This window comes from Oculina patagonica, chromosome 14 (genome assembly GCF_052425735.1).
Source record: "Oculina patagonica isolate OP01 chromosome 14, crgOcupat, whole genome shotgun sequence".
NCBI classification, from domain to species: Eukaryota; Metazoa; Cnidaria; class Anthozoa; order Scleractinia; family Oculinidae; genus Oculina; species Oculina patagonica.
Window position 1 is genome coordinate 799898 of NC_135771.1, and position 14098 is coordinate 813995.

Here is a 14098-nt window from a genome sequence, read left to right on the forward strand (position 1 = left end):
TATGTTACCGGCACCAGACTCCTACAGATTTCAAAATGGCTGCTCACTTCGTGCCAACCCGTCAAGTAAGTGTCAAGTTTATATAGCTATTGATTTTTCTCAGTCATCATATAGAACGTTATTGAGAATGTTTCATTTTGAAGACAGCGGCCATTATAGATGGAATCCACACAGAGGTACTATGTTCCGCTTACCAGGACAGAATCTTTGTAGTCGTGTCTCAGTTTGAGAAAATTGGAACTTTGGTAAGCTTATTAAACTTTGTTAGATCAATAGCATGTTAAATTGTTAATACTTTGATTGACAAGAAAAGAAGTTGTTTTATCTAGTTGAACATTTTTTTGTGAGTCTAAATTTAACTCTATCATCCCCAATGAGAAATCAGCATCCAATTTATCCTTATAATGTGCAGTCTCAGAAAACATCCATACCCTGACAGCATGGCCAATATATACTATATGGAAGATCATTGGAAATTCTGAGGGGATGGGGGTCTCAAAATCAAAGAATTATTTTAAAGGAACTGGGTAGGGGTGGGAGGAGTCAAACCAAAACACCTTCCGAGGGGAAAACACAATTGTATTCTGCAGCCACAATGTTTTTAACTGGTTGCAACGGTTTTTAAGCCCTTGTGAAGTTAGGCTATCAATCAAGGGCTTTACCACCCCAACCGTCACAATTAAAACACCATTAAAATAAAAGGAACAAAACTTTTATGTTTAGCATGCCATATGATAAACATACGGCGCTGGGCGGTCTGGCTTCGTATTGCTGGCTTGCAACCACGTGACAAAGCGGCCATGTTGGGGGTCAAAACAATAAAATAAATTTCCGCAAAATTTACATGATAAAAAAGATAAATTCCCAGCGGAGGGAAACGCTTTGTTCTTGTCCCCCAGCATGGCCACCGTGATGCAGTTGCAAGCCAGCAATAAAATTTATTTTTCAGAATACTTGAATTTGGAGTTTTTCGTCTCACAGAATCTTACATTGTGTTTGATGTATAAAAAAGTTAAAATTGAATATAAAAGTTATTGCCCGATCGATATCCAAGCAGACAACATGTCACAGAGATGCAATCAACTGTAAAATGGCTTTGACTCATACATGTATTTCAATCATTATTTCACCCTGTGATTACCCTCTACAGTCTGCATTTTACCCCTGGTCTGCAGTCTGCAGTGTGTTTTTTACTGACTGGTTTATGTAGAGTAAACCAAATTTATTCGATTGAGCGCCCAACCTCGAATAAGCGCCCACTCTCAAGGTCCAAAAATTTAATAAGCACCTAGGGCGCTTAATCAAATAAATACGGTATACTATTGTTAGTCAAGGGTTCTCTTTCTGGATTACTTTCTGTGTACAGTTGTAACTTTGTTGTTTTACAGTCTTTATGAAAATATGCATATTCAACACCTTTACAGATCGATGTTAATAAAATGTCAAGCTCTGCAACACAAGACTCATCCTCACAAGGCTCACATACATTCAGTACTAGAACACTCATGGGAAGTGACGAGGTTAGTTAATATACAGGGGAGTTATTGTCTTGTTACAAGTTTACCACATTATAAATTTGGTTTGAATACAGTGGCATTACCTTAAGTGCATCGATCAGTGGCACTCCCATATGAAAGCTGTGCTGCTAAACAGGGCTGAGGTTATAATCTTCAAGGTCTGGCTACAAGCAGATCTAGCTGCAATACAGCATGCAAAAACAGAGACTTATACTATTTAAACAATAGAGTGTTTCTGTCGAGGATCTATCTGCTGATAGTTGCCCCACAGAAATTTGATGTTCTTAGAACAAATAATTATAAGGCTGAGAACCGAAGCTTCAAGGGCTAATATGCTAGTTTTAAGAACATCAAATTTCCAAGGGGCAACTATCAGACCAATAGTTCCGAGACTGAAACACTCTATTGTTTTTATTGTTCACCACTACCGGTAAATTTTCTTCTGCGTGCCCATTCAAAAAATGAGCATTGTGAATCATTTTTTAACTTTCAGGATAAAAAAACCAATTGAAAGCAGAAAGTTAACAAACGAAACAAAACCAGACAAGAAACCCACTTAATGCAGTGAATTTGGTAGGGTTTTTTGTCTGCAGGCACGCTGTTTACAAAACATTTCACGGGCGGGCACTATCCATCCAGGCATTTTTCTCGGAAGGGCACTATGGGCTGATAGTGCCCTCTGCAGATGAACATTAACACGTCACATGATCAATTTAAACCAATCAGAATCGGAGGAAATTTAGTGGTGAGCTATAAACAGTTATATTGGTAGTTAGGCTCTGCTATTTCATTATCTAATTTTATTATTTTTTTATATGACAGGAAATCTGGCATGTTTACGCAAAACAGATTGGAACCCTTGTCAATGAACATTCTAACAAACCAGTTCTTTTGGGTATTGCTCTCAAGAAACATTCACCACAGATATTACAGCAGATCCTGAAACTTCTTCAGTCAAATAGAGTGTGGTGATGCATAATTTCTCTAGTTAGGAAACAAGTCGTAATAGTTGTCAAATATACATTAATTTCAGTTATATCTTCATCTGGCTGTCTCCTTAAAGTGACAACTTAAATCAACAACTTTGTGATAGTTGGCAAATGATGATGTGATAGTTTATTATGGACACTGAAACAAATTAGCTCTCATTATGCACTTGCACTGTTGCTATCACTTTATTTTAACAAAACTTTCCTCAGTCTTTTGTAACACTTTTTCTTTAAGTGTAAAATATAAAGTTCAAAAATAAAGTATTGTTAAATTATTTCATACAATGTAAATTGACTAACTTGTATATACAAGGCAATGGTGTGGATTTTTTACACTGTGTTGAGTCAGGATTTATGAAAAAAGGCCTTATCCTTCCACCTAACACAAAGTGGCTTTTCAGTATTATTTTGTAGCCATAGAAAGATGTCCAGGTGGCTGAACACAGTTTTTGATACCTGTGCTGCATTTGAATTTTTTCCAGAGCCATTAATGAATCCCTGGGTCTACAAATGGGCCCTTTGTAGCTAAGGGACAGGCCATAATTTTTTTGAGGGGGGGGGGGAGTGCAACTATTCCAGATTCCCCCGCGTCTGAGCATTTGAGCCTTGTAACCAGTAAACAAAGTGTTCTTCTGGTTTTGCTTATGTTAACATTCATTTTCACCAAATATAGAACCAGCATGGAACAAATAAAACATTGGTGCCATGCTTGTTTTTTCTAATCCTTGTGCACATGCTGCCTTACATCAGCAAATATCAAGACTGCAGGGCACATGCAGTTACTGTGTTCAGCCACATTAATGAATAGTGAGCCACTTATGAGACACTTAAGCAGTCATTATACACCTAATATACTATACCGTAGAATTCCGGTTATAAGCCCTGGGCTTATACAACTTCGTAAGGGGTTTTGGGTGGGCTTATAAGTGGAGGGACTTATATCCGGGAGGGCCTATAAGCGGAATGAAAAAATCGTTTCGAAAAGTGTCACGGGAGTGTTGACTGAAATACGTTTTTAAGTTTAAAAACGCATAATAAAGCAACATTTAGCCCTGTTCAGTACTTTCATCCGGTAGAGGGGGGCTTATATCCGGGGAGGCTTATAATCGGATGTATTTTTTTGTTTACAGGTAGATGGGCCTATAATCGGGAGGGCTTATAAACGGGGGGGGGCTTATAACCGGAATTTTACGGTATAGACTTTCTGAAAGAGTCGACTTGGGGCAAGTCTATATACTATACTGAAGCCTCTTTCACAAACTGATCTGTTTTAATTTTTATTTTTACAATATTTACAGACCCATACTCTAGCATCCAACAGCAGACCTTAGCCATGCTTTATTTTACTGTGAAGTACTGGTCAAGTATTTGTTTTGGGACTATTTAAATAAGAGGTCACTGTTTAGTAATGGTCCCATCCAACACTCCAGTAAAGAGGCACCTGATAAGCGAGGGGTCCTGCTCACCTGGACCCCACCCATCTACACTGGCCAACACTCCTCTAGCTCTCAACAGGAGAAATTTAAAGTCACTGATCCCTGTAGGAAAGTGAGACTGCTGCAGTTCTTTTTTTTTTTACATCACTCAGTCGTCATCATCAAAGTCTTCTATAATATCATCAATATCCTCAGCTGGCACATCAGAGGTCACTTGTGAATCACAATCCTCAGCCACACATTTTGTGGTTCCTTCGGTCATGGTCCCTCTAGGTTGTGAACTAGTAAGAGTGTCGTCATCATCATCATCACTTCCTGTTCCACAGTCTTTTTCATCCAGAGTATCTGGAGCTCCTCTGAAAATGAAAAAAAGAAACATAATCTTGCTTTAGATGGAACACAAAAATGACAGCCAATTTGAAATTCATAAATTTGCCTCACTAATCTCATTCTAGAGTAAAAATTCTTTTTATCAACTCAAAAACTAGGTTAGTGAGGCTAATTTAAATTCATACAAATAATTTAATTCAATTGGCATCCACTATTGCATAGTTCTATTATATCTCTGATGTTGTTTATTTTTAGTTCAGAAATTAACAATCAGGAGTATAATAACATTGAATATCTTGCACTTTTTAATTTTATAAAATAAAATGTTCAAAAACTCACAAATTCTCTTGATTCAAACCTGACTCATACCTGAAAGGAGACTTTGACTTATGGAAATTGCCAATCACTTGAAGAAAGGAGATTTGTCCTAAAAAGAAATAAACAGTAACTATTGAGTAAAAATTAAGTTGAATCTGGACCAGGTCACTGCAATGTGTGTTTTGGCAAGACACCTAACTTTCACAGTGCCTCTCTTTACCCAGGTGTATAAATGGGTACCAGCAAATTAAATAACCCTGTGATGGACTAGCATCCCCCCATCCAGGGGGTTCAGTAGAAATACACTTTAGTCACTTCATTCTACTAAAACTGGTATAAGCTCTGCTCTGATTGGCCACCAGGTCCACATGCAAACTTAACCATTACCTTACCATACACATTAGTATCTGACAGTGATCTTTTGCAATTTTTCAACTTCCGAAAAAAATAAAAACTTTGCAGTCAAGGCCAAAACCAAGCTTAGTGATTGAACGAGAAAATAATTATTGAACTCGGTTATTGGAAAATACTGTGCATGTGATTAGTCAGTGACTCGTAGAATTGACCTGCAAGCCTAACAACTTTGGCAAATAATTGATCTGCTTGCCAGTGACAAATCACATTATTATTCTCAACCATGTACAATAGTTGTTAAATGGTCACAGACCTGGTGTTCTCAGGGGTACATCGGTAATTGCCAAATATGGAAGAATCTCTGTTTGTAGTACTATTGATGGCCAGTGGTGACCTAAAAAAGGCAACATGATTAGGAAAGAGTAGCAAATTTTCCACTGACAGTCATGATTATGGTAATGGGAAATAGAGTGAGCGAAAACTTTTTCAATCATGTATCAGGTTATCATCAGATGTTTTACCTCTGAACAGATCTCTTGCAGTACTGGCACCATCTTGCAACTGAAATTTAACAAAACACAAGCAAAATCAGTAAAATAGTTTGAGTATCTTTAAGCGAATCATAGCGGATTCTTGCTCCCAGCCCTCCCACCCTTGTGGTCTGTGGGTATAACTAAGTATTAGGGTTAGGTAAGTATTGTCCACTGAAGCCTTTTCAGTGAGACTGTCAGTTGGTGGCTGCCAGCTTCAGTGGATTGTTCCCCCTCACAAGGTTGCCATGAACACCTCCCCGCTGTGCCTGAATTGTTTCAGCCCTCTCGTCAACCTGTAAGGCACCAGTTCCCAAGCTCGTCTATTTATGATAAGTTTAATATCATTTTAAATTCTATCATATTTTCTTAATGTAAAGATAGTGATCCCTGAAGAGAAAACTAACAATAATTATATTTTACCACAATCTAGATGAATAACAATCACAAGTATCACTTCCACAGCCCGCGGGCAGAGCTTTCCTTGAATCACCTGTATGAGTGGCAAGAGCAACTAAGGAAAATGTAGCAATCCGGCAGCGGGGCTGCAAATATTTTTTTCTCACTTGAAAGTACATAACGATATGTCCTACTGAGACACCATCTTGGTCAGACAAAACAAAATTGTGGTTGGACATCACAAAAAACAAAAGGTTGAATTTTATTCATAATTTTGTTGACGTAAAATGATTTACAATCAAAAAATTGTCTGGACATCATGTCCAACCACACTTGGGATTCCGTCGAACATGAGCAAATTTTACTCGGCCAATGTCCAATGACCGACTGTTATTTGCAGCCCTGCGGTGGGGAGGAGACTGTTGTGGCCTGGCCCCTTGTGTAACTGTGAGCCTGCTCTACATGCACCCATGTTGTGAAGGCCATTGCCTGAACAAATTGCAGTATTGAAATAAATATGTTTGAAAAATCTTTACATTATTACCTTTCTGTTGACATTAAACCACTGTGGCTTATGAAGTGGTCTCCATCCTCTCCCCACTCCACTGGAATTTGACAAGCTCCCCCCTGGCCTGCCGTTAAATATCAACCCCCTTGCAGCCAAGCATGAGCTGTACTCCCTCATAGAAGACTGGTGCTGTGCGATCACAAAATAAATTTATTGAGTCAACAGGTAGCTCCTGAACAACAAAGTTCAGATTATTTATCATATTTACTCGAATAAGCGCCCCGGCGCTAATTAAATTTCTCACACCTCGTGTGCGGCCCTTATTTGAGGGCAGTGCTTATTTAAAATTTGGACGCCACAAAAATCTAATCTTTTACAGCAATTGAAAAAAGCGTATTTTGATTGTCAGTATTCATCTCTTGCTGAAGAGAGAAGTGGCTCTAGCTGTCCTGACAAAGTTTGTGACCTTCACAACATTAACAGAACTACATTTTGTAAGAATGTTTGATAGAAAACTTATGGACGAGCGGTAAAACAATTACTTTGAACTGCAAAACATCGCTTATGATGAAAAGAAATGTCCAAGTTTGTTTTAGACTTGCTTTGTAGTGCTGTTTTTAGTTAAATGGAATTCCTTGAATAAGCGCCCCTTCGGGACTGCGGCGCTTATTCGAGGGCCGCGCTTATTCAGGGGCGGCGCTTATTCAAGTAAATATGGTAAGCTACAGGTGTGGCATGGGAACTAGGAGGGATGCTCTCTTCAGTCTCAGGCCTGATCTCTAACTCTACTTTACTGCCAGGGTTACCAATTGAAAATTTTAATAATTTTATTCCAGGGGTACTTGAATGACCTACCCATCTGATACATTATGTCACTGCTTATTATTTAATGAAGGAACATAATTAATATTACCATCCACTCTTTAGTCATGTAGTCTGCATCACTGAAGTGTTCGCTGATGTCCACCTGATAAACATTCAAACTTTTTTTTGACTCTTCCTACATATAATTTAATAGTTAACTGTCAGTGTATAAATTTCAAACTTAGTCACAGAAATTTCTTCAAATCAAGCCTTTTATTTTTTATTTAAGATAGTGAGAGCGCAGAAAGAAGCAATAGATAGAATGATTATTATTATTATTATCATTATTATTATTTATTATCTCACAGTTTCCTTGTATTTGGGAGACTTTTGTTATCATCAACTTACCACATCATCAATATCACCAAAAAACTCCAGATAATTTTGATGAAGATATAAATTAAAAAGTTCACTGGAAAGATGAGTCCTCTCTAATACCTCCTTTATGAAAGATAAAGAAAAAACAAGAACAAGCATATGTGTAAGTAAATCAACACTCTCATTAATCAAGTTACTGGTATCCTTTATATTAAGTAGTACTTAAGACATTAAATTTTCTGTAAGGTTAAACTTTGGTTTGCTACTGAAAACAAACAGTTTCTTCTACATAATAATACCCTGAGCAAACTTTTATTTCCTCCTTGTATGCTTTGATTGGTCCATTTTACCCAATCACAAGAGTCCCCTTTTCTCTTTTCTCGCACAAACTCTGACCAGGTTTTTTAGCATGCACATAGCTAGAGTGCCAGCTCATAATCATCAATAATTTGTCAGCCAATCAGTTTTGAGTGGAATAATCTCTGAATCCACACACAACAGCAAGGAATATGTGATTGATCATGAATTACCAACTTTCAAATTGAAAAAAAACTTTCAAATTGTACTTGGCCAGTCAGCTTGTGTTCTTGGAGAAAGAGATTACATTCTAGCAATAGTTTAACTTGTCTTTGCACACTTAAGTAATTGAGATAGACCAATTCAACAACTTGTTATTCATAAGCCAGTACCCATGCATATTAAATAAATTTTGTTTATCAATACCTCAGGAGAGAACAACAACTGGTTTCTGGCATAATGTGACAAGTGAGGTGGTAGCAGGTCTACATCTGATAATGTTGGATCTCCTGTAAAGAAATTACCAATATGTCACATGCGGTAGTAACAAGCCCAGCTATTAATCTTGTGGCAGCATTATTAAGTACCAAAACTCAACATCTCTTTTAAATTTACACCTGTCCAGTAGAACAATGTCATTTTTAAACAAGTGATGATCCAATGTTGTTTGAAAATGTTTCAAATCAGTTCGATTTTTATATCCCTTTGTTTCAGATTATGTTAATAAATTTGAGACATTGAAAAATATAAATCAATAAAAGTAAGCTTACTTTTACAGTACAAGATTTTTCCCAAGGCTCTGAAGAGAAACAAAGCTGTGTCTCGTCCACCGATGGCTGTTACTGCCTCTGACACCATGTTTACATCTGTCTCTTTCTTGTACACTAGACACTGGGATGTCTGACTTGATTGTGAAGTTTCTGCACTGTCAAACACTGATTTACTCTGTTTTCCACCTTTCGTTGATCTTGATTTTGACCTCTTTGGTTTGCTTTCATCTTTCCTTGCCAGATTAAACCTCTTACCAGAAGTGAATGACTTATCTGAAAAGTATAAAATTATTAATATCTGTAGTGCTAAACTGTTATTGAAAGGTTAACATAGTTTATAGTTACTAAAGGTACTGTTAAAATCAATAAATCTATAGAATAAAAGAAATGTTTTTGTGAAGAAAAGGAATACAGATCATTTCCTTATGCTTCTATCTACCGGTATTTACATTGTACAGACTGAGGAAACATTTGTGGAAATTTCAGGGAAGTGTAAACAGTTGTGTAAAAAATTGCCTTAACAGCTTGTACATTGCCAAGATATTTTTCATGATTTCTTTCAAATTCACCTTTTAAGCAAGAAAACTGAAGTCCATTAATGGCAGTTCGAATATCTCCTCCACTGTTCTGAGCCAAAAGCTCAACTGTTTCCTTACTTGGAATCATAAATGTTGATTTACTCTGCAGAAAAAAGCGTAGTTTAATACAAATTAAAAGTTCTCATAGGTTATTAACCATAAATCAGGTTGATAGTTGTTATTTTTGTTTTCTTTATAAATAAAAATTTATATTTTCTTTAATTCTGCCAAAAATCAACCTTTAAAAGCAGATGTTTTCAGCAGATCAACATTCCATCTTAGAAAGGTGTCTGTATGCCTTACAGAGGGGGACCTCCCCCTTAAAAGTGTCAGAGTCAAGCTTAAAGCACAGCCAAACTTTGAGGTGAGCATCTTAGAGATGTCTGCTTTACAGAGATGACCAGCTAAGAGAGGCGACTGCCTGATTGAGGTAGATTAAGTTATGGTCAAGTCTGTGATTGGGCCTTTTGGCCCATCAGGCTAGAGCTTATCCTGGTATATAGCATCAAGCTCAGTGACTTGTACTCGTCCATGGCAGGGTTACCCCAAGCATAAGTTTGCCAGGACCCATTTATACACCACTGGTTTTAGAAAGGTACTATGAGGGTCAAGTGTCTTGCCCAACAACACAACACAGTGACCCGGCCAGGATTTGAGCCTGGAGTGCCACCCTGCCTCCCTAACAGAGGCAGATTGTAAACAAACTATTAAACAAGTAATAATTATTATCTATAACTAACTGTGTACCTGTTGGGCTTCCAGTGATGTTATTCTGTTCATAGCTTTTACCAAGCTGGTGTGTGCAACAGGATTGAAGCTGAAAGTGTGTTGGAAAATTATTCAAAAAACGATGAAATTAAATTAGTAGAATTCCATTAATATACTGATTCTATTGTTTGAACTACTCACATACTGTCTTCATTAGCATACAAGCTCTTAAGCTTTATGAGATGGTTTTAACAGCTATGTAAATCAGATCTATTTCTAGGGAGTAAGTAACCAGACAAGTTGGCTGAAATTCAAACATAGTTACCTGATATTATGAATGTGCAGTTTATGCTGAACATCTTTAGGAAGTAATTTATGGACATTAGAGTCTCCGTGATGGCTATCTGAAATAATGAACACGACAGGAACTCGCCCTTTCTGTTGGTATGTGCTGTAGAGCAATCAGAAACATTCCAAGGTTTACGTTATTACACATCACAAAGGTCTGTAAGTAATATGGAATCAAATGTGGGTAAAAAATTGCTCAAAATAAATAAAATTGGCCTATAAATTCTCACATTAAATCGTCAATCAACTGGCCACTAGGATGGCAACAAGGTAAACTAACTGAACAGTTCATTATAATTTTGCTAATAATGTCATATTATACTAGTGTGTAAAATTTTTAGAGGATGTGACCGAGTCCACAACATGTCATTACTAATTAGAACCTTCTATATCACTTTTTATTTTCACCTTTCTACTGGTCAGGAAAAAACGTCTTGTTGGTAAATATACATTCAAACCATTCACATTTAATATTACTAGCATGTTTTATGGCGAGAACTGTGATTCAATCTAGTATTCAAAATCAGATGATTTTTAGTACCTCAAAACCTCATGAAGTTTTGTTGCTTCCCTGAAAAATATATTGGGAAGATCCTGAAAAAAAAATTCAATAAAAGAATAATATCAAACTCTGATATATTACACAGAGATTCCCCAATAATCAGTGGAGCCACCAATTGCTAAATAATGCTATTACACAATGCTATTACCCTAAAAACAGCAAATAATGCCGCTTCTAAAATAATGATTAGTGAAACCAGACCAGGTATACTTCAAGGCATGTGTTGTCAGTAGTAGTTTAAAAAGGTTTTATGTCAAAATGATTTATAAACTGGTTTGAACTGTATTTTCCTTTGTTCCAGATTTTTTACCATAATCTTCAAACAAACAAAAATACAAATCAAACCAGTCAATTAGCTTGTGAATTTAAATTTTAAATTTTTAGTTTTAACTATATTGTAATGCACAATTGAAAATTTTTAAATTGATAATTGCGCAATATAAGTAAATTATTTATTATTATTATTATTATTATTATTATTATTATTATTATTATTATTATTATTATTATTATTGAAAGCACTTAGACCTGAAATTCATTTTCATTTTTGAGATACAAACCCGGTTTCTGTGGAAAGTTTAAAGTAGTTTTAATTAACACAATATGTCCATTTAAAGGCCTACATGGGAACAGACAGGTCATTTGACGCTATTGAGCCTAAACCAAAAATGCTGAGCTACAATGTAGGCAGTTGTACTGCTAGACTGACTCTTGTACATACCTCTACTAAAATAACTTTCTTGGCAGCATCATTGCCTTTCTCATTGAATATGGACAGCGTAGGGTACTTGCTGACACGTAGGATAAAGTCTTGAAATTGTCTCACTTGTGATTGGCTGCTGTTGTTCCAGTTAGAATACGCACCTTCCACTAGAAATTTACAAGAGATGTAATAAATTAAAGTAAGATTTACATGTAAAAAATAATTAAGTTGTTATAGTAGCCATGCACTTAGATCCCAATTGGTAGGACACAGACCAGTCAGCTATATACAAAGTGTGACCAAGGATTTGAACTAAGGATAATTGAGAAGATCTCCAGCTAGTGGCAGGGTGGAGGTTCAACTTCCAGATTAAAACACCAGCACCCTAAACCACTCGACCAAATGATGATGTCCAAAGTGATTATCCGGACATCTATCTGACCACACTTGGATTTTGTCGGACATGAGCAAATTTTGGTCGGCCAATGTCAAATGACCGACTGTTATTTGCAGCCCTGGATAATGTTAAAAATCATCCCCATTAAGAACCAAAAATGCTTTATTTGTTATAATTTTTCGGTTCTGGATATAAGTTACCTTCGGTATCACTCAGAGGGTTGATCCATTCTTGCACCTCAAATCCCAGCTCATTTGCCAACACATGAACTGTTGCAGTCTTTCCAGCACCAGCTGAACCAGTGAGGAGCAAGATAGCACCAGATGTCAGCTGAGAGAGGAACAAAACAACATCACTACTACAATTTGCTACAAACGGAATGATTCAAAACCCACTGGATAAGGCATCATCTATACAAGCAATTTTTCAGTGACAATACTGCGACACTAGTCTTATGGATTTTCATGACTTGTTTACCTGTTTACACAAATGATCCAAAAGCCAGTTACGGACTTCAGCCACTTTTTTCTTGTGAACAGCAAGTTCAGACTGAAAAATCAACAATTAAAAATCAACATAATGATCACATATGAAGTTGATCCAGTGTTGAATAAAACAGGGAATGAAACCGAGCAGAAATTATAAATATTAGTGGGTTAGATAGTTAGATAAACTTGCTCTCTTTTAAATTTTATATTAGACATTTTAACAGAACTTTCAACTTTTCAACTTTTATTGCTTCCATCACCTATTACAATATATACTATTAATCGCCTAATATTACTATTTTACTTTACCTCTGATTTTGGTTTATACTTGTCAAGCCACAGATCCTCATCTTTTTTTAGTTTCTGTGGGACAGACTGGCGAGCACCTTCAATAAATAAATGGACACAACATAAGTTTAGACTTATACTAACTTTGATACTGTACTTGTTTTATGCTATATTCACAGCTGAAAAGAAAAAGCTATATCTCAAGTTTATGTTAATTATTACAGTAGTCCCAAGAACAAAATGAGATGTACCTGTTTTAAAAGAATGGTCAATGTTCACTTGTTTTGTTTTCTTTGCATTTCCTTCATCAAAGTCACCAAAAGATGAAGCAATCCATGCATTACGTTTCTGAAATAAAAAGTAGAAATCTTAACTTCCACATGGTCAACAGAAATGGAACCAGTGTTATTGTCCTATCCAAATCTCCAATAATTGCACATAATCTGTGCATAATGGTTTGACAAGCTGTCAGAGTGCTTATGCTCTTTCTGATCAGTCAATACAAATTGAAAACCTCACACTATTCTAAACTAAATAAACAAAACAGCCACAGCATTGAATGTCTGTTTAAGATTTGTTTACCAAAGAAAAAATCTTGACAGTTGCCTATCACTGTAAATTTATTACCTTTGATCCTGATGATGAAGATGATGACGCCTTACTTTTACCAGTCTGTAGTTTGTTTTTCCATGATAAATTTAATTCCTTAAGATTATCGCCTGAAGGTTGAAATGTTTTTGAAGTGCTAAAAAGAAAAAAAGAAAAGGTATGATTGTAAATAGTCACGCAGGTTACACATTAGGAAAAACAGCTTAAAGCTGTAGCCATGCCTAGAGAACAACCAACTTAAAGTAAACAATACATGTTTTAAAAAATATACACTGTAAATGTATTTTATAAAAAAAAAAAACTTGTATTTTACTTAATATTTACTTAAAATTTTTTCTTACCCCAAAGAACTACATGGTTCTGTCGGTGAGCTTTTACGGTCTTCACCATTCACTACAATGCCGCTTTTATGATGCTTGCTCTGGGAAAAATAATCAGAGAGAAATTAGCTTATACAATTAAGCATGACGAAAATCTGACATGTCATGCAAACTGTCAGAAACTGTACAGTCACACGAATTGTACAACTTTACTTTGCACTTATTTTATGCAGGACTCCATAGAAATTAAGAAATAAAACAAGAGAGTAAGATAAAATTTGGGGTTTTATACCATTGCAAGCAACCGTAAAACAAAAGAATGTTCCTTTGCTTGAAACCAGCTTCAAACGCTACCAAGACTGTCAACCGCCATTTTGAATGTTCTGATTTCGGTGGTAGTATGTGGTGTAAGACCTCTTATAATGTCCCGAGTTCGGAACGAGTCAGCGGGTCGTCAGCGGTAAATA

At 36.3% G+C, this 14098-nt stretch overlaps 2 protein-coding genes across 2 annotated transcripts; one reads left to right on the plus strand and one right to left on the minus strand.

The window, feature by feature from the left end:
* The first annotated feature begins 9 nt into the window (after window positions 1-9).
* LOC144637433 (proteasome assembly chaperone 3-like) lies at window positions 10-2818 on the plus strand. The gene is made up of 4 exons (XM_078496499.1): window positions 10-65; window positions 144-245; window positions 1425-1520; window positions 2340-2818. Exons 1-4 carry the CDS (start codon window positions 36-38, stop codon window positions 2487-2489), a joined length of 378 nt encoding a protein of 125 aa, XP_078352625.1. The 5' UTR covers window positions 10-35; the 3' UTR covers window positions 2490-2818.
* LOC144637408 (cell cycle checkpoint protein RAD17-like) lies at window positions 2661-14055 on the minus strand. Its single transcript, XM_078496473.1, has 21 exons — window positions 13924-14055; window positions 13653-13732; window positions 13330-13447; window positions 12954-13050; window positions 12724-12800; window positions 12404-12475; window positions 12127-12256; window positions 11548-11696; window positions 10806-10858; window positions 10242-10367; window positions 9956-10025; window positions 9200-9311; window positions 8631-8903; window positions 8287-8369; window positions 7594-7686; window positions 7295-7348; window positions 6418-6570; window positions 5466-5505; window positions 5258-5338; window positions 4642-4699; window positions 2661-4298 (listed from the first exon to the last, which is right to left on the minus strand). The coding sequence occupies exons 1-21, from the start codon at window positions 13924-13926 to the stop codon at window positions 4091-4093; spliced, it is 2130 nt and encodes a 709-aa protein (XP_078352599.1). The 5' UTR covers window positions 13927-14055; the 3' UTR covers window positions 2661-4090.
* Between the last annotated feature and the right edge of the window lie 43 nt (window positions 14056-14098).